At 44.9% G+C, this 21,665-nt stretch overlaps 1 protein-coding gene across 1 annotated transcript in view; it reads left to right on the top strand.

The window, feature by feature from the left end:
* Window positions 1-21,665, top strand: part of PACC1 (proton activated chloride channel 1) — a 304,382-nt gene that overhangs the window by 55,253 nt on the left and 227,464 nt on the right. Inside the window, exon 2 of the mRNA XM_069608530.1 lies at window positions 17,461-17,551. Coding sequence (XP_069464631.1) covers window positions 17,461-17,551 — 91 coding nt within the window. The remainder of the gene's footprint in view (window positions 1-17,460; window positions 17,552-21,665) is intronic.

Here is a 21,665-nt window from a genome sequence, read left to right as displayed (position 1 = left end):
TAGCGGCCTGCAAGAACCGCATACGGTGGGATCTTTGCCTTCTTTTGGGAGGAGGACTACTTTGGCCTCTTCCATGGTTGCTGCAATTTTCCCATATTCCCCATTTCGTTGAGAAGAGGGACCAGGTATGGAATCAATGTTTCCCTGAAGGATCTGTAAAATTCTGCGTTAAAGCCGTCCGGGCTGGGGGATTTATTGCTGGGTAGGGCCATAATGACCCTCCGCACCTTGGCTGATGTGATTTCTAGTGCTTCTCTTTCCTGATCCGTTATTTAATTAAATTCTCTTGCTCCTATGTAGTCCTGTTGAGACCGCTCTAGAGGGTTTGCAGAGTTATATAGTTCTGTGTAAAACCTTGAGAATTCCCAGGCAATGTCTTTGGTGTCTGTGCTGGTCCCCCCCCCCCCCCCCCCTCCATTCCACCTTTTACTTTTATAATTGTTTTGCCTTCTCTTCCCTTCTCAGCATCCTGGCCAAAAGTTTCAGATTTGCTGGCCTTGATGTAATACTTTTGTTTTTAGAAACAGCAATGATTTGTCTGCTGCCTTTGCCTGTATGATTTCCAGTTGGCCTTTTATAGCTCTATACTCCTTTCTTATTTCCCTGCTCGCTCGCACTCCCATCCTGGCCATTATCTTCTTTAGTTTTCCCTCTAAGTCGCTTTCTAGCAGCCTTAGTTCCCTATCTTTGCGGGCCTTAATTGCAATGATTTTCCCCCTGATTGTCGCTGTGAAAGCGTCCCAGCTTGTTTGCGCTGATGTTGTCCTCAAAGAAGCACACAATCGCCTCTCTCAACTCATTCCTCGCCCCTAAACAGGTACTCCAGGTACCTCCATTTCCAGAGTCGTGGGGGGGCCTGGCCTTCTTCCTATTTTCAGTGACAAGGGTGCGTGGTCTGACAAGATTATTGCCCTCACCTCTATAGCCCTTACCCGTCCCAGGAGTTAGTGGGATGCCCACACATGTATGTGATGATGATCGATGGACGTGAGAGAAGAATGTGAACCCTTCCTTGTCCCATTATGTGCACTAGGGCTAGCCTCTCCACTTTCTTTTTTAGTTCTTTTGACAGTTTCCCCATGGCACCTTTTGGTTTTGGTGGATCTGTCCTTTTATGGATCCCATGCCATGATAAAATCCCCTATTAAAATTATGGGACCCTTCACTTGACCGGTATTTGGGGCATAGATGGTGGCTATTGTGTAGCCCTCCCCTCTCCCCTTTAAGTTCAAATCTAGGCATCTCCCCTGTTTATCCCTGTCAGTCTCAGTCACTAGAAGGTCAACTAGAAGGTCAAAATTGTTCCTTATGGACATCAGCACTCCTGCCTTCTTGTTCTTTTCTGTGGGCTGGTAGATTTGGGGAAAGCCTTGCAATCTTGAGTGTTCCCTATCCCAAGGTCTGTATGTGGGATTCTAGTAGGTTTATTGTATCTGGTCCCTCCCTCTGTGTGTACCTTTCCAATTTTTTTCCTCTTCAATGGGGAGTTTAGTCCCTTTATATTCAGGGATATGATGCCTAGCCTATTGAAACTATCCATTTTCAAAAGTGTCTAGCTTTTCTGTAACCCCTACCCCATTCTTGGTTGGACTCCCCATCCAACATATCTCTCTCTCACTTTCACTTTCACACTCACACTCTCCTCCCGAAGGGCTCAACTGGCCTCTAGCCCCCCCCCCCGAATCTCCCCCTTGGGAATTGAGCCCCCTACACCTCTCAGCCGGCGCATCAGTGGGTTCCTCCATCAACGCCTCCCCCCCAGCCCCCTCGGGACCTCCCGAGTCAATCCTTTTGTTGGCCTTCCCCACGTTTGCTTTTTGTTTAGCCCTTTGTACCTTGGTGACCTTTTCACGAAGATCTGTCCTTTTCTGTAGGTAGTCTCTTCCCTCAATACCCTCAGGTGGCCGGTCTGTTCAGTTGGGGCTGGTACCACCCCCTTCTCGTTTCGCTTTGGTTTCACCACCTTTAACCATTCCCAATTCTTGTGCGTGGTTTGAACCTTTGATTGAGGGGCCCTTGTCTCTTGGTCATCCTCATCGATTCCCTGAATCCTTGCTCCTTCTTCATAGGAAGTGATCTGGTATTGCTTACCCTGCCATTGGAGCAAACCAAACCAACGTCCACCTGTATTGGATATCCTTATCACAAAGTGTCCGAACAACCTCAGCCATTTTTCTCCTTTTGGCCGAGGTTGTCTGGGACAGGTCTTGGAATAGCAACAGTTCAGACCCATTGTATTTTATTTGTTTGGCCTTCCTTGATAGTTGCAGAATCTGCTCCTTGGTTTTGTAATCTTGCATCCCTAGGCTGGACCCCTGGTTCCTCTCTACGAGGGCCGATTCTATGAATTCTGTCTATTCTCACCACTTGGGTTCCCTGTGGGGAGCTACCCTCTTTGCTCCCCATTCTCTGAAGGTTACTCTTGGGAGGCTTCTTCTAGTTTTCCTTGTGGACGAGGGGTATTGCTTTCCAAATTGGAATCCTCTAGTGAGCTGTGTGTTAGCTTGCCAGTTAAGGCAACATTCCTAAATGTCCAAGCAGCTTTTCACTGTCCGTGAACTTCTTGCCCCGACTGGGGGAACGTTCTCTCTTCCCTTGCCACCTGGATTAGTGTCAGTCTTTGTCCCCCTTTACTGGTAGTTTTTGGCTCTAGTCTTGGGGCTAGTGTTCTCCTGAAGGCTCCGGTGCCTGGTGTGGGCCTCTCTCCTTCTGGTTGTCCCTCACTGGGGGCTAGTGCTCCCAAGTGTTGGACATAGGCCTTTCTCCCTGCTCGCACCCCAGTTCACGCCCCTCCTGATGTGTAGAGTCCCCTCTGGACCCTCAGGACTCCCGGGCTGCTCTCTTCGCCCTAAAGAGGGCCTTTCTGTCTCCTATGCTCTCCCCCGGCTCTTTCCTTGCAGGTTCTCATCTCGCACTGGTCCACTGGATCAGGACCTCTCTCCCCGCCCGCTTTGTAATCCAAGATAATGTCTCCTTGAGGAATCTCCCTGGTTGATTCCCTGGTCCTGTTCGGGAGTTTTAATGGTGCCTCTCTCCCCTTTACCCTCAGCTGTCTGCCGCCACAGCTCCCGTTTAAGTAGATGCTCCCCCTCTCTCGGTCCAGCTTACTGTGATGTTTTCTCTGCTTGTGGGGGCGGACCTCCCATGGCTCTTTCTAGGCTTCCTCTTCTTCCGCCCACAGGGATTCCCACATTGCTCCCTGTACTGATTGTACTGGAACTAATGATAGGGAAGAAACCTTTATTTGCCTGGTTCCGATTAGTGGGCACCCTAAGGAAATACGGCTGGGATTTCGTTCCTACCTCCTCAACCACTTGTGATGCTTTTGTGAATCATGGAGGATGACTGTCTTTTTCTATTTTTTTTTTCCATTTCTTATTTCTTTTTAGTCTACATAACTTCTATTTTGTAATGGTTCCTTTTCCTTAGTTAGTATTTTGAATTATGTAGTGTTATTCAACTACAGTATGTTTTTGTGTTTTATACAATGCCAAATGTTAAAGTTTATGATCAAAAATAAACTCTGGTTATTAAATAGCAGGCCTCTGTGGGCATGAGCTTCCAATGGGAATGCAAGCATAGGGCTCTAAACATAGGGAAAAGAGTATTGGAAAGAAGACAGCCCTGACAGGTTCCCCTTCCCAGTAAGCATAACCGTTTATTAAACTGTGCAAGAAAGGTATTATTGTTGGTTTTTTAGGACCCAAACTTTGCATTTCAGGAACATATCTCTGAACAACCCCACCTGCACATCGCCATACTATATCAGCCAAACACCCCAGGCACATGGCTGTGCTCCACCCACCACACATATCGCAAAGGCATAGCTCCATCCTACTCATCCCTTCACATGCGCATCCCACATCAACAGCCCGATATGTACATCTTCCCATTGTATCCACTCATTCACCAATACAAATATATTCTCCCAGCCCTCCTGCCCCTCGACAGGCAGATCCCTCTCTCTAATCCACCTCAACACCACAAAGTCGCTACACTTGTTCTGGCTACACTTCAACAGGCACATTGCAACAATACAACACACATGTATCCCTATCTATCTCTTGCAGGTAAATCCACAACCTCCATCGAGCCCACCACTCAGCACAAGCACAGTACTACCTTCTGCCCATATGGAGTGGGGCATGTTATGGTGGGCATTTTAATGCAATACATTCCTGTCCCCTCCTCAAACAATAACTGGGAGTGGGGCATGCTCATATTGCTGGTGGGGCAGTGAAGCAGAAGGACCAAGCTATACCGAGGAAGGGACCGGTTAGAAAAAGCCTTGACTCTGTTGGGCAGCTTCACTTTAAAAATGCATTTTGTCATCCATGTCTTACTCTTTCTAGAATGAATGAATCAATTTATTCTCAAGCAGCTCTTCAAATACCCCTGAGCCTTTTAGAAATGTTTGATTTGGTCCGGATCGGGGTATATCTTTCTAATCGTCAAAAGTGCATCACTAGAAATCCTAGTTGGGTTCTGATAATTTATTCCTCAAACCTAACCTCTGCATGTTGTGTCCTGCCCGCATCTGGTATTCTCGCAAGGTCAGAAAATCATACAGCGGCAGAGATCGAAATCGCAGGGTGATTTCAATGGAGTATCCAGTATTAGGCAAGGAGTAACCTTGGGATTGCAGGTAGGTAGGTATAGAAGGAGTACTTGTATTGTTCTTCTTTAGTGGTTGCAGGTAGATAAGGTGGTTAACCTGGTACACATAACGGGATACCCACTTGATCATCCATCGTCTCTATGCTGACTCCAGCTGTCCACTCTAGAACACTGTCAATGCATCACACACATCCTATATTTCATCTAGAAATATTTAGCTCCTGCTTGTTCCCGGCTTCAAAGGAGCTTGGCTATCTCGATACCAGCTGCTGCCAAGAACTACGTTTGACTTTCCAGGACAACTGGTGCCATACAACCCTCATACCTAGGTAACATTAACTGTGTGTGGTTTTGCAGATGTATTTAAGGGAGCATTTGAATACATCTAGAAGACATTTAAAGCATAATGGGTCCTACGTAAGAGGCACAGCATTAGAGTAACATCTGCTACTAGCTCTTCGTTCCCCAGAGGAAGGCCCTGCTTGCCGGGTGATACTTGATACCACAGGAGCGGCTCTTGAATCCTGCTCAGCAAATCTTTATTTCAGTCCTGCAAAGGGATCTACTAATCAAGTACTAATGGTAATTGGCATCATTTGATCTACTTGCGAGTAGCATCTAGATTCCTAGTAGGGGCAACTGCTCCCCTCCGGCCCCCCCGCCCCGAGGTGGTCTGGGTTGCTAACTTGTGCAAAGGAGCATAGTCTACGTCTCATTTATTACACCTCTACCCCGGACTGTTATGGAGTATCCTTCGGCGCCGGGCTGTTGTCTTCCATGACAGGTGTTTCTAAGAAGTGTCTAGGGAGGGTGGGGGGGGGGGGAGTCCAAATGTCCTTAGGGCGACATGTCGGAGCTATGCTTCTTGAGTATGTTTTTTCACATTCCTGGACGTCTAAGTTCCGAAGCTATACATGTATCTTTGGGGCTGCTCTTGACTTCCAGCACTTGAGAATGTTGCGTTTGGCCACTGCGAAAAACGTCCTTTCTTTAATGTTGAGCTTACCTATATCCCCTAGTAGATACTTGAGGGGGGTGGCCGGTATTTGTCCAAGATAGTGCTTAGTGTGGAGGCCACCTCGTCCCAGAAAGGTGTCTCGTCGGGGGGAGGGGCATTCCCAATACCTATGAAAGGAGTTGGCTTCAGGGAGACTGCATTTGGGGCATATAGGTTGGCTAGACTGGTCGAATTTAGCTACTCTTCCCGGAGTGATGTGTAGATGATTTGTGTTCTGAGAGGGGGGTGTGGTTCTGAGCCGCTCTATAAAGAAAGAAATAGGAGGACAGAGAGAATCGTCTTAGTAATCAACAATAACACTAAAAAAGGGCCATGCGTTACAAATGGTGATTGACACCGGTTCCCCTTACACCATGATAGATTGTGACGTGTATACTGGAACACTAGCAGGAGAGTTGAAAGAATTAAGAGAAGTGAATATCAGAGCCGTTGGTTATGACAAAAGTCCTATCTGCATCATCGGTTACAAGTGGGTTCATCTCAGATTTACAGATAGATGCACATATTGTGAGTTATATGTAGCTAAGAACGGATCCTCTATTGTAGGATGGGATGAACAATTGACTTTGCAAATGAAAATACATGTGAAGCTCAACCAATTTTGAGTGTCAATGAACACATGAACGACTCACATGAGAAACTGTTAGAAATGTTTCCAGAATTATTCACCAACACCATTGGAGAGCTAAAAGGTTTCAGCATCGAATAATCTTGAAAAGGGATGCCAAGCCGATCGTGTACAAAGTATGCAACATTGCAGTAGGAACAAAAGATGCCCTACACAAACAACTTAAAAGATTGTGCAAACAAAGGGGGGGTCTGGGAATCTCTCTACCAGCACGAACACAGCCCAATGACCTGTTCTTGGGTGAATAACCCCTGGGAGAGACTCTACCAAGTCTTTAGCTCACTGTCCTTTTCACAGAGAAGAAATTTCCCCGCATATCAGCCTTTGTCCTGCCCAGGGGCAGTCCAGCGCCGAAATGCTAGGCAATTCTCCTCTGAACAAGAGTACCATCAGAAACCCCATACACGTGTTTCAGCCTTGTTGGGCATCATCAGTGAGGTGAAACTGTTGCCTCTCTAAGAACAGTGAGCAAGGGGTCCACGTCTGGATTGCCCTGTTAACTTAGGGTGAAACCCAAAGTTAATGTATGCAAACAAAGGGGGGGTCTGGGAATCTCTCTACCAGCACGAACACAGCCCAATGACCTGTTCTTGGGTGAATAGTGAAGATTGTGCAATGAGCAAATAATTGAGCCCATCAAATCCTCTGAGTGGCTGGCTCCAATAGTGATTGTCAGAAAAGCAGATGACAGCATCAGAATGTGCGTAGACTTGAGAGACTTCAACTCCAGCATATGGATTGTTAGGCACCCCCTTCCTAACATTAACGAGCTATTACTGATGATGAGGCCAGCAGAAATATTTACATCCCTCGACTTATCGGCGTACCATCAGATTGTACTTGAGGAAGGATCAAAATATCTTACCTAATTTGCAACACCATTTGGGAGTACTTAGATTTAGAAGAATGCCACTTGGGTTGGCTTTGGCGGCTGCCGTTTTCCAAAGGCTGATGCAGCAGCTGTTTGGGGGTCTAGAAGGAGTATATTCCTTTCAAGACTATATATTGATCACAACAATGACTGAAGAAGAACACGATGCAAAACTCCTGGGAGTACTGCAAACGATTGGAGAGAGAGGACTCTCACTCAAACTAGAAAAGTGTAAAATTAAAGTAACAGAAGTGACATACCTGGGACATGTCATAACGAGAGATGGAATACAGCCCAAAGCGAAATTAGTTCAGACTATATCAAAGATACTGCCACCAATGAATAAGGATCAACTACGTCTCGGGAGGATAGCTCTGGGGCAACGTGCTCGCCTTGGAAGCAAGACAACGCGGAGCAACACAGGTTTGGTCCCTGGGTCCGTGCTTGGAAACCTCTGGGTTTTAAGCACATTATAAATTAAAATTACAACTAAGCTCATTTTTGGGGATGGCTGAATACTATTCAAAGTTTGTTCCCAACTTTTTGGACAAGACAGAAAACATGAAGAAAAATATTATTTGAATGGTCTGTACAATGCCACAAGGAATTCACTGAAATAAGAGGGTGGAAGGAGCACCCACACTGCAGATGTTTTTCCCATCAGCAACCAACATATTAACAATGGAGGCCAGTGGCATTGGTCTAGGTTGTGTACTCAAAAAAATACAAGAAGGAAATAATGTAACCATAGCATTTTCTTAATGTGTTCTAAATAAAGCAGAAAGTAACTCCACGATTGAGAGAGGCCCTAGGAATTCATTGGGCACTTCAACACTTTAAGACATTGCTGTGCAGTCTACCAGTGACTATCAAAACAGATCACAAACCATTGGTTCATATCATATCCTCGTCTAAATCACTCTCGGTTTCGCCAAGAATCAACAGATGGCTAGTAGACATAATGAAATATAACATCAAAGTGGTGTACGTGGCAGGACACAAAAATGTTGTGGCGGACTGTTTGTCAAGTTTACCATGACATGATTCAGAGAGTGAGAAAGGAGTAGAGAAGAATGCGTCATAACAAATATTCAACCAGCCATTTCCAAAGATGAATGGGAAGAGTCGAAAATAGGAACTGAAGAGATGATATGGTTAGAACGCATGGTTCAAGAAGGATGGAAAGCAAAAGAACAAAAATGTCAAGGATATTCTCAAGTTAACAGTGAAATATGTGTGGACAAGGGTGCATACTCGGAGGTGAGCATCTGATTCCCCAATGTCTCAGTGAAAAAATCCTTCAATTAGCACACAGACACTTGTGTATGTACCTGACCAAAAGACGCTTAAGAGAAAGATATTGTTGGCCGAACAGAAATTAAGTTGAGGAACTCGTGAAAACATGCCAACCTTGTGCAAAATAGCAACAAAAGACTGCATAAGACACCTTTTAATTCCAATAAAAATACCTGATGAAGTGTGGTGCAAACTGGCAATTGAGATCACCGGCCCATGTGTAACACTAGGAGATTACAAGATTTAATTATTTGCGTAATGGATTACACTTCAAAATGGGTAGAATGGGGTGAAACAGAAGAGTACATAAACACTGGAAAAGTTATCAAATCTTTAGAGCAAGCATTCAACAGAGGGAGATCCAGAGGAAATATTGACTGACAATGGTGTCCAGTTTGTGTCTGATCAAATGCAAGAGTTCATAAAAAAAATAAATAAAAGAAAAATGCTTAAATCACAGATGCATATCACGTTACCACCCCATGGAGAATGGTCTGGTGGAACTAATGAATGGAGTAATAAAAAACACAATATAGCTAGCAGCAGTGAATGCTTTACCATGGAAAGATCCATTGAAGGAAACACTCAATGCATATAGGATGACGCTGCATTCCTTCTACAGGCGTTGGACCATTCGTAATGATGAGTGGTAGAGAATTGTGCAATAGACTAAATCCATTTTTGAAAGAGAAGAAACATGCCAAAAACATACTGAAGAAAGTGTAAGAGAAACGACACTAGTACAAGGAGCACTACGACAAAGTAAAAGGTGTCCGCAATGCATCGTATAAAGTAGGAGATTTGGTGCAAGTAAAAAACCCACAAAGAGTATTAAAGGGTTTATCAAAATACCATCAAAAACAGAAAATTAAGGATGTGGGATGGAAAAGTGTTCAACTCATGGATGGCACAAATGTGATGACATTGTCCCTACTTCAAGAGAAAGAGAGATCTGTACAAGGGGATACATCGACTGCCCTTACTACCCAGGGAAGGAAAAAGATGGAAGTGATGACATTTTTGTTCCAAGACTCATGGTAGCAACATCCAATGGGAATGGAGGAGAAAGATCTACTGGAGTGAGAAGAAGAGATCCCTGTTGGAACAAAGACTATATTTACAACAAAAAAAATGTACAGACTATATTTACTTTTTTAAATGGATTATCATTAGTTATGTTCTAATGTTTCCCTCTTTCCTCAAAGTTCATTCCTGCCTGCCTCACCCTTTCCCTCCCTTTCGTTCATTGTCCTATGGGGGCTAGATGTTATGTATGTGGGTTCTAGAGCCCCCTGCGTGGCAGCTCCAGAACTCGTGTGTGAGACAGAGGCGGTTGGTGACTGTTGTGGAGACATCATCCCTGTGACCGCTGCTGCTGGCCCCCTTAATAACCCCACCAAGTTTATTATTGTGTCCGTGTCCATCCTTGATGCACATGCAACACAAAAAGGTGATTTACATCTTTGTGTATCCATGGCAACTACTGTATGCAAAATTACGACCGGTAACATGACTGCTCCTCTAAATATGGCCCCAATGACACAAAATGGTTTATCCACCATGTTCATCTCTGATCTTTTGGGTTTCTTCACTTTAGCTCGCCTATACAGGCTAGAGCAAGTCTGGATCTACAGACTAGAGCCTCGCCGTTTAAATGATATAATACATAGTTTAACTTTACTTGCCTAAAGTTATTTTGTTTTTCTTGCTTGAATTTTAATATTAATGTACATTGTCAAGGGGTTACCCCATTAAGACCAGAGGCGGCATGTGCAAAATAGTGATTGATCTTTGCCCACAACAGCTAGTCAACATAACCATTATGACTGAGACTATAGGTCATAGATTTTTCTGGCATTACCTCTGGCAGTACCTTGCTGTCTTTTGCATGAAGAGGTACAGTGCGGAGTACCAAATTTAAGTTTTATGTTTCATCTTCCTGATCTGTTCATTCTTATACGCGCATTGACTAGGACAAGATGGCGGTGCGTTTGCAGGCCATGTATTGATTTAAAAATGGCCAACAAGTTTGCATCGAGCCTTTGGAAATACACAAGCTTGGATGTGCATGTCATAGTTTTCGATGCGCGATAACCCCCCCCCCACACCCAACATTGTGGCCAACAGCGGGAGGCGTAAGGCATTGTGTTGGCGTCAGCAGCGTGAGGGTGAGAAGACGCATCTCACTGTATCTTACGTGATAGATGGATACAGGCTTGCAAACTCGCACTCACGGAGCATGAATATAACTTGCCCACTGTTTTGTAGATCTCCCAGTGATGTGGGGTGCAGGAAATGCTGTAGTAGTGATTGGACTTTACAATGAGGTGAATGCAGGGTGTGCCCGCTGTACTGGGGGCTGGTCTTCCTAGTAGGCAACTATAACATACCTGCATTGGCACTTTTTAGTATGCTCACTTGCCATTGTATGGTTCATACAAATCTATATGTATGCTCCTTAGATTCAAAGAATGGTGGATGGTAGCAAGTGATCTCTATGAACCCTTGCAATCAATAAAAGATAGAGTACAAATTCGATTGCATAGTGAGGTAAAAAGCTCATGAGATCTAGCATGTGGTGAAGGGTTCACAAGTGGCGGACCAGTGTATCTTGTGTATGTTTAGTCTTCTAGTCACACGTTGCAGTGAAGAATTATTGGACACCTATGGGCCTTTCTTCTGTTGTTATTGTGGAGTTGTCTTCTCCTTTCTTCTTTTTGTTTTTGGCACTATGGTTAGTAGATTCAGATTCCGGGTAATTTAGTGGTGTTACTTGGTGGGTTGGGCTTCGAGGGTGTACCGGTCGGGTGCCGCTCCTTCTCCATTACCGGCCTGTCTGAAAATGTGTAGCATTGGGTCAGGACCCTATTGAAAATAATGACATTTGTTAGGGAGAACTCTCAGATATGTGCTAATTCCTCTCTACGTTAGAGACCCCCAGCACCTTTGCTGGATTTTGAGGACTTTCATTTTTTACCTGTAGAGTGCGAGACCCTTTTTCCCACTCTCTCATGTATTTTTTTCTATGAGATGAAAACTGTTTCTTTTGGTTGTGGAGTCTGACAATATCATAGGCATGTTCTTTTAACTTTGTGACACACAGCACCTTCAGTTCAGTGGCACAGGGAAGTCTTTCAAATTTCCAAAGGTCTAAGTACCTTTCTCTTGGATAACTGTTTCCAAGAGCAGTAAAGTGAAATTGACTTTACTTACCTTTGTAACTTTCTAGACCCAACACACACTATCTTACAATAGGGTGCCGGAGGGGTTAGTTAGTATTCCCCCTTGTCTAGTTTCTCATGTAACATTTTTTGTTACCCTTTCCTCGATAAATGGCTGGTGGCAGTGGTTTACTTTTAACTACTGTGGTGTGCTTTTACTGCAGGCTGCGTTCGTAGCTACGGTAAAGCACCCAAGGGTACCATTTTTGTCAAAATGGCTCGGTATTCTTTTTTCACCATTTTCTTTGTAGAAAGGTCCTTGAGATTTACTCTGTGCGCCAAACCAGATTTAGCCCCTTTGTTCATTTTGTCTTTGGTGGGATTCACAAGTGAAGCCTGCCTCTGGCTCCAGTATGTCTGGCGGAGGCAGGAAGTGAGGTAGGTAAAACTTTCTGTGCTTAATCCCCTTGGTTACAGGAATGCACCCAAAGGCGATTGGCCGGCTGGCTGTCTGGCAAGGACAGCCACCCTGCTGTTTGACCTACAGCTAAGCTGGAATGAATGGGAGAAACCTGCATAAAAGGCAAGGCTTTTTGGCTTGGAAGGCAGAGTCGACCACTGGACGAAGGAATCCGAAGACGAACTTGGAAGAGACGCCTGCTGCAACTCCTGGACCGTTGGTTTGCCTGTTGAAGCCCTGCTGCTGTGCTGAAGCTCTAAATTCGCCTCGACTAGAGAAGCCCTGTAAGGACGACTTATCCCCTTGAGTTGGTGGGGCCAATCGACTCCAAAGTAAGCCTGTCTGGACATCCTCTCAAAGCTCGTTGTATTTCCACTGCTGCTGCTGGAACCGAAGAGCCAGCGAGAGGAACACCAGATTGTGTGCGTTGCTTTTAAGTTATCCAGGAGCTGCAGGAAGATCCTCCGGACTCCCAGGAAGCAGTACTGACCGAGCTACCTCAACAGAGTGCTGGACCCCAGATGCAAGGAAAGCACATCTCGACAGCCAAGAGTCTGCAGTGGTGCTATTTGCTGAGATGCGAGGAGCTGAAACCGCGAAGTGCCACTGAATAGATGTTGGTCCTTTTCTGTCGATGACCGTCCTGCTGTGTTGAGGAGTCCCCAGAAGTCCTCCCTCTTGTCCCCACGACTGAGGCACAGGACCAACAGGATCAGCAGAGCCACACAGGAACAGAAGCCAGCTGGAACCATTTCTTCTAACCAAAGGTACTGTACAGTCTAAGAGAACTTTCCCATTGTTGTGGTAGCCTTACTTGATCTCAGTTGAGACTTGTCTTGGTTGCTTCTGTAGAGTTGCTGACAGATTATTTAACTCGTAAGCCTAATCAGCTTGTGACCCTAACTTGATTTTCTTCTTTTCTACAAAGATTTCTAAAACATTGTTCAAGACTTTTAACTATCTGTAAGAAGTGCCTCAGCTCACCTAGACTTTTGTCCAATTGACTTTGGCCTGGCTCGGCTCCCTGAATTACTCTTCTTCCCTTTGACCTGGTGTTTGGTCTTCCTTCCAGGAAGGGGTTAACTTACTTTGCATTGGGGGTTGGCAAAAGTACTTACCTGCTTCAGAATATTTGTGTGATGTCTTGCTGTGTTCTAATAACCTTTTTCTCGAGTATTGCTCGAAAGGCAACAGTGATATATTAATGTCCAGTGTCCTAGCTATTTAAGTCACCTGGGGTGTAGGTAGTGCTTGTATACCATCCCAAATGGGTATTTACTGATTTAGCGAAACTAAGGGTGTGTATTTTGGAGTGTATTTGTGCGTTACTATTATATTGCCACCTCTGAAGAAGGCTTACTTAAACTAACTTAAATAAATTAAACATTGTGAATCTCTGTGTAACTCCCCTACTGCACACATTGACCCCTCTTGAGATGAGCCTGGCTGCTCATCACGCTACCAACCTGTGCAGTACAGACTTATACCAAAGGTTGGGTTCCTATTGCCTGGAGGTCATGGTTGTTGTAGTGCACCCAAAGGGTACTGCTCCAAATCTTGCCTAACAACATTGATTTGTGTTTATTTTTGGTTATCATTGTGGTCTCTACGTTTTAAGATTAGAGAACACTCTCTCTTGCCCTGAAGAAGGCTGGGCTCTTCGGAAACAAACACAGCCCGAAACTCGAGTTAGCATCATCTACTGGCATGAATAAATGGTTCACATGCCAGTAATCATTGGTTACTAGTTGCTATGTTGTACCTTACTATGTATGTAGCTTTATAACACACATATTGCCACGCACAGTACAATAATGGTGCACAGCATATATCATGATGCTGTTGATGGGGAATGATTACCTGTTGTGCTTTTTTAATAGGATTGATGCCTTTTATGTTTGATGTATTTGCTGTGTTTGTTGGATGATTGAAGTTAGAATGTGGATGGATGTTTGATATGATGGTCTTGGTGGATGGTTTGATAGGGGGAATATGTGTTCACCCTCTAATTTTATCAGAATTGTTTATACTGAACCATTCATTGGCACTTAAGGGGTTTAAAAAGGAACTCGAGCCTAGCTAGCGGTCTTGTATGCGGAAGCTGTTTTCTTTTTGTGCCTCTGTAGAGCGCCTAGCCACAACCATAGTAGTATCTAAGCGCCGAGTCCTTGTCTATGGTGTATTGTGCCCCCTACTACTTTGAAATGGGATATTTGTGAACATGGAGACTGCCTTCTTACGGGGCAGCTGCATGTAAAAGGCTAGTAGGGAAGTGGCAAGGTCACGTGCAAGTGTGGGATGCTGGACCGTGATGGCGTACCACAGACGACAGTAATGGTCATTAGAGATATCACCAGAAGCCAACACCCCTGAAAGGCCATTAGGGCTGGGATAGAATCGGATACATTAACCCACGTGCCCTTCCTGTTTAATTGATAACAACATTCATTTTTGCTGTCGCTGGAATTAAAGCCAATTTTAGAAGTTTCTTTTCATCAGAACATATTTCCAGGCTGCAATAGCGAGGCTTACTCGGCCTGTCAACTTTCGCAGGTTAGTAGAAAAGGTACAATTCAGTTCGGTATCATTAAAAACTTGTATTGGAAAAGGTGAAAACACCGGCCCGTTTGTAGTATGCACTATATGAATGGTCATATTTTACTGTGGACTTGTTTGGGTAAGGGAACGTCCTGCCTATTGGATTGCTTACTTCCGGCAGAGACATGTGTCCAGCAGGTCACATACTAGAACCTGGACATTACAGCTTTTCATCTTCCACATGTGTCAAATGAGTAGCCTGAGTTAGGCAATATTAACACTGATCAATAAAAAAACAAATAGTTCTGTTTTCCTGCCCGGATTCGAACCTATATTTCTGTAGCAGGCCCTTAACACACTGAGCTAGTCTGATATAATAATTTCCTTTTGTCAGATGGAAAACATGGGAATTTCGAAGAATGTTGGCCTCACTGTTATAATTACAAACATAGTAACAGCTGACCATCTTTTTTGTTTTATTGTTTGAAGCGCAGACCTAGCTCGAGAGCTGTATAGAGTGTGGGTAGCTAGCATTTGGGCTAATTTCATGAAATGCAAGAGCTCTGTCCCCATTTGCTTTGGTTCTGCCTGGACGTGTCGTATGCAAAAGCTCTCAAAATGGCGTAGGTGTAATTACAAAAGGGCTCGGAATATGGCAGGGCTCTGGTTATACCAGTGCTGCGATTATGCCACAGTTCAGATTTTGGTAGGACCCGGATTATGCCGGATGGGTGAAGTTTGCAAACCTCGGAGTTCAAAAGCAAGGGGTCAGCCATTTACACTTTACCTTTACACTCCACCACGGTCCTTTAGACGGACCCCTCTGGAGGCAGAGGAGCACACAAACATGTCCATCCTGTTTTCCTTCACAGACTTCAGAGAACTTTAATGCTAGCATGTATTTCCATGCTGGTGTTTCGTTAGTTACCCCCGAAGCACAGAGTGACGTGCTTCTGTGCCCTGCCTTTTGTGACTCTGGCATCTGGGTTCACGCTATTTAGACCACAAACTGGGGAATTAGGAGAGATCCCATTAATGAGACGCTTGGGCGAATAACTTGATGGAAACTGGGAAGCCTGGGAGCGATTTCAAGGGCATCCATGGAGAATCCACACCAGGGGTCTCCAACTAGTGTACACGAGAGCACCAACCCCTGACCCCCTGATTTTCAGCATCACCACAGAAATCACTCCCATTTATAGTACATTTACTATCTTCAGTAGGGGAAGCTAAACGCCTGCAGCAACTGACAAGGTAGGCAAAGTATGAACAGTGGGGACAGCCAGCACTGTTCACCATTAAACTACCCCACCATTCATATCGCCGCTAACACCAGTTCTCTACTACACATCGCACACCGCTCTAGTTCATCCATAGTTGCACGCTAGACATCTTTCAAAACAACAAATCTAGGTGTGGTTTTCATTGACTGCTATATTTTGAAACTCCGGCTTTCTCCCACTATCTGGGAAATTCGTACATAGGTGTCTCTCCCTAACTGCTGTAGTCGGACATCAGGCTCAATACTCTCTAACCGTAGAAGACAATTGTAGGGGGCTCTCGGTCTCAACCAAACTTGAAGCATCAGGTCGGGTCCTTTCCCTCCCCTCCAAACCAGCCAACCACCGAGTGAGTTCCTCCCCCTACTGCGCCTACAAACTTGGGCCCCTCTACACTTTCGTCCACCTTACACAGGAAAGTGGAGCACTAGGATACTGTCTCGCCACCTGGGTAATACCTCAGACACCCCTCTATCGAGATAGCCAGACGCCCCAACAATAACCGTAGAATCCTATGAAGCCTTGGACTTCATCCTTACTCTGTCCCCAAGCCAAGTTAGCTGTAGGGTAAGAACTCCCCAGTCACTCTTCCTCCGGCAGCTTTCCCACCTCGATCCGATTACCATCCCATATAGCAAGCCACAAGAACGCCCAGATCACACTGTTATACCTATACAGAATTGTGAATATCAGCCGGCGTCTCGTCTAGACAGAATTGTGAATATTAGCCGGCGTCTCGTCTAGACAGAATTGTGAATATTAGCATGCCTCACATCTAGCTAGTGATGCCACTAACCAACCCTACAAAAATATCTCACCCCTCTGCATTCACCTCTCAAACTCAAAACGCAACCATATGTCTAAAGCACAACATACCACATGCACTTCACTACACGGCAACAACAAAACAACCGACACATTCTCGCACAACAGCACATGACGGCTACCAACTGAAAAGCACACCTAAGCTCAGCGACCGGTTTAAACCGAACTGAGGCTGCCAAGAGCAGATGACAGCTCTCTTGCTCTCTTCGCGCTCAACCTTATTAACCTATCCTACCCTCTTTCCTTTCAGATCTGCCAGGAGACCACTCCGGTGGTGATAGTGCGCCGAATAAATATCCTTTAACATATTCACATTTATTTTACATGTATTTGGCTTTCGAGAAACAGACTTTCAAACCAGTGATCTACTCCTTTGGAGCACTTCGTTTTTGCAAAGTGTGGCGGTGTTGAAGATAAAGATGGTTCAAGTGGGAGGGAATGAGTTCTGGGTGTCTGTCTGCCCAGCGAGCCGGGTGTAGTGTGGGTGGTGGGTGAAGTCAGTGGTTCTGTTGCCACCATCTTATGTCTTCATAAATCCTCCAAAAAGATGTCTGTGTTGATCTGCAGAAGAAAAGTCATGATTCAGACAGAGCGGAGAGTTGTGGCCACAGCATAGATTTTTTTCTTCATACACTTGGTATGGCTGTGAGTCATGTTTCCTGGCTCTTTATTTTCCGCACGTGATTTTATGATTGAATACCATGAAGATCTCTAATTAGCAAGCATTGTATTTTAAAAATAAATGATGGTGTTCCATTTTCTTTAGCTCAGCGAAGAAACGGAGCAGGCCGCTTTGGATGCCGACCAAGAGGCTGAAGAGGGAGAACCGGAAGATGACAGTCCAGAGGTTTTACCAGGTGCGGAAAAACAGCTGTCCTCGTACTTTACTGACCAATGTCACTTCAATCTTTCATAACCTGCTTTTTCCAAGCATCCGGCTTCTCCATTCCAGAAGCCCTGGCTGTTCAGCAGGGGGGGTAAGGGACTCGGAACATCATTTTGGTATCCTGCCCTCTCACACTTCCCTCGTCTTGAGCTGAGAACTTGAAGTCCGAGTAATTTACACCCTATTTTTATTTGTGGGTGACATTGGCAAAGCCAAAGTCTCCAGTGTATTCTGAGTATATTGGCTTTTGGCGTGGTGCAAGGAAACATTTTAGTTTGGCTCTCTGTTGCTGCAGCCCAACGTTTGGAGGCCAATTGACCAGATTGAAAGCTGCTGGATACCTGTTGTGGTTCAAGGTAGAGAGTTCGATGATTCACACACAGACCAGCTGTGGAGCCTCAATTGTAGTTCCAGGAGACTTCTTTATTGTACATATTTACAAGTATACAGATCCAGTTGTTATTGACTATAATACAGGTAAGTAGACCCGCAGGGCACCCACCGGCCATCCTCGCATCACCAGCTCAGGCCCCCAACTGACACACAGAACATTCAGATACAACGCTCACCCAACATTCTCCTGAGCTGCCAATCGTAACACTCGCCAACATTCTACCAGCATGCATCAATGGCCAGCAGGACAGGACATACATTACAATACGACCTCCCTCTGGCTGCTCCAGTCCAGTGACATGTGAACCGAAACTATAGTAAAAACATCTTCCAATTAGGAGTAGAAAAAGTAGTGACCCATACAAAAAAAGATGTGGGTCCGAAAAGTGTGGTCTATAACAGAGCTTCAAAAATAGGAAAGGGTACACTTAAACTGAATCCAGTAGTCCAGAGACCGCAGGAAGGACAGTGCCCCCAGGTCGCTGTTGGTACTCTTGTTTGGAGGGGAACTGCTCACTGTTTCAGTTCTGGACTATTCTTGTGGGCGGGCCCAGATTTATATGGAAATGAATAGTGCTCCTCTATGAAAGGTGCAGTGGGCTAAAACAAGACTGTAGGCCCTGCTCAGTGGGAAGCATCCAGTAGAACAGGGTTGTTGGCCGTAATGCATTCCCAGTCAGTGGCTTCCACATTTATCCTGCATAATCCAATACACAGCTGGCAAGAGGTCAATAGGAGTAATGGGGAAACACCACAGCCCTCCTTGTATTTCTTTTGCTCGAGTTAATAACCAATATCTTGACAATATAGTAATTACAAAAGGCCCCCAGTAGTTTATTATTGCTATTTACACGTGAGTGAGTGGCGCAGCGTTGTCAGTAAATGGCAGGGGCACAACGCCCTGGACTCCCAACGTGGGTACATCCAGTTCCAGGCATACCTGTAAATCATTCCAGAACAGGCTAAACAGGGTGGTAGCCAGCCTGGTGCCCATCTCTATGAAAACAATAGCCCCATCATTTCTCCAATCAGACCATATCTTGTCTCTTGCCATATTACCATTGTTTTTTGTCTCTAGTATCGCCACATACTAGTACCTCAGCTTTGCCTCGTCAGCGACTCCCATAGCATCTGCCTATTTGTGGAGCGACATTTGTTTTCAGCCGTACACATTTCTTTCTCTTTCTTTGTTCTCACTGGGGAGTGTGGTGCGGGTTGGAATTGAAATTGTGAAAGAGAAGTCTATTGAAGAATTAAAGGCCGATTGGAGGTTTTGTAAGGGCTTTAGATACTGAAGGCCTAAAATGTGATGTAATGTATATGAATTTTTGTCCTGTGTTGCTGAAATCACATCCCCCCCGACCCCTGACCCCCCCCCCCCTTCTGTGTGTACACGTGTGCATTTTGCAAATAAGGCGGATTGTCAGGGGGGTTTGCTTCGTTGGAGGTTTTAATGGTATCGCACCAAAAGCTCATGAATAAAAAGTAAAATACGCTTTTGTTGCGCATTCGGCTCGGTTAAAAAAAATAGATACTAGCCCATAATGCCGAACAAGGGGGGGCGGGGGTTGCAGGGGTGTCCCCTGTATACAACAAATGTAAAGTGGGGGGCAAAAAGGCGCATTCGAAAAAAAGCTTTGAGTTACAAAATGGAAGCAAGTCGTCTCTGCTATTTAGTAACTCGAGCTTTTCCAGTGCGATATTTTAACGTGGATCCAGATTTAATGTGCGCGTGGACGTACAATTCTGCTATTGTGTGAAAAGGATTAAATGTAGCAGGGCTTCAGGTGCCCCAGAGGTAAAATGCTGCTCAAATGTTTCTCAAGGGGAAATGGGCACATGGCCGCATGCCTTCGGATCGCATCCAGAATTCCTATTTATGGGGGGTACACAGAAGACCACAGTAAAAGTGGGGAATGGCTACCTTTAATGGGCAAAGAAAGTGCTTGATGTGATTTCTATACTGCCATTTCTGAAGTCTTGAAAAGACCCGTTATGGGCTGGAAATGATACGATAGTCATCACGCAACCTGCTGGGAAACTGTATGCCGTAATGGGGGGGTTACAAGCTAACCTCACATGGTAATACTGGACTGATTCCAAGACTAGCAGAAACCAGGATAGGATGAAACCTGCACTGTAATGTGTATATAGGTGGATTCAATGCATAAAGCGAATCATTTCGTTGCAGTTTGTTCACATATTGGGGAAAACTGTACAGACTATTTTAAGCAAAGCTCTCTTGGTGGGCAACTTCCCCCTCTGCAAGCTTCGTTGGCTCAAGGGTTTTCTCCGGCCTGTTCATAAATGTGGCTTCTAATGGCAGAGACGCACTGGGGCAGATTGATAGCTTTGCATTTCAAAGGCCACTGGCTGAAGGTGAACCAGTGCCAATTTTAAGATTTTGCACGAAGGACCAATGCCTGAATCTGAGTTGCCCATTACACGTGCATGCTGTTGCTGGCATGCACTCCCAATGCCATTCATACTGGCATGTATGATGTAACTGAACTACAATGACGCTTTTAAAGTGAAACAAAAAAAGTAGCCCTTTATACATTTCTATTTTTCTCGCCTAACCATTAGTACGATTGTTAAAGAAGGATGAGAACTCTTATGCACTGTCCTATTTCAATACCTCAGATCTCAAGTGTGGGAGTGAATGACCAACCCTGGTGTGGGCTACCATCCGGGGTGTCTGTAGGAAAACACTGTCATGGGTTACCAATGCCAAAGGGTGGCATGTGTGTCCATTTATAAATATAAATACAGTTAGAACACATGTGTTACTTTGCCATTGACCATTGTAAACTTTCATTTGTTTAACATTTTGTGAGAGAACCCTGGTTCAATATGATGCTGCCATGAGTGAGCAGAGACAATTGGAACAGTGTGAACTATTTAAATGCTTTGTATTATAGCATACTTGCCAACATTCTGTGACCAAAAAGATGTAGGATTTTTCAAGTTTCAAAAATAATAATTTGCATAACAATGACATCACAGGAAAATACAAAACATACATTGTTGGCACCATTGCAGCATTCTAAAATACACAACCCATCAAACAGCACAACATGGAAAGATGTTCAAATGTTAAAAATGAATAATTCTGAATGGTAAGTTAACATCAAATTCAATTACAGAGGAGGTAATCACACAGAGCTGGTAGGCAACGTTTGCCACTGCTCTGTAGTAGCAGCCCAGGCAGTACATATGTATTCCTGCAGTGCAAGATGAACACCGAATGACATGGAGACTGATACACCCACAGTCTGATGGGCAGGTTCTGTGTGATGGTGTTACGCTCTGCCACCTGCCTTCACTAGTGGTTCACCTAAGGGTTTTACCGGCAAGAGTGCAGGACAGAGTCACGTAGCTGTCAGGTCAGTGGATTGGTCTGAGCCCAATCAAAGTAATCACCTACCAGCCTGCCTTAGAGTCACAAAGTACCTGGCACTGTAAAAAGCAGTAGGATCTGTCACCCAAATCTGTAGGTGGTAGGACTGCTTAAAAAGCAGTAGCCTACTGCCTAAATCTGTAGGGTTGGCAAGTATGTTATAGGTATATATGGAGTAACGCTGCAGTCGAGCAATGCATCAGTGAGCCTTTCTGCTGGGTGTCCCAGTTTTGGTAGTTGAAAAAAATACAATGAGATGGTGATTATCATCTAACGTGGAGAGCTGGGTTTT

Source organism: Ambystoma mexicanum, chromosome 4q, assembly GCF_040938575.1.
Source record: "Ambystoma mexicanum isolate Mex_15411 chromosome 4q, UKY_AmexF1_1, whole genome shotgun sequence".
In the NCBI taxonomy this organism is placed as follows: Eukaryota; Metazoa; Chordata; class Amphibia; order Caudata; family Ambystomatidae; genus Ambystoma; species Ambystoma mexicanum.
Note: the sequence above shows the minus strand (reverse complement) of the source record. Positions and strands in the feature narration are given on the sequence as shown.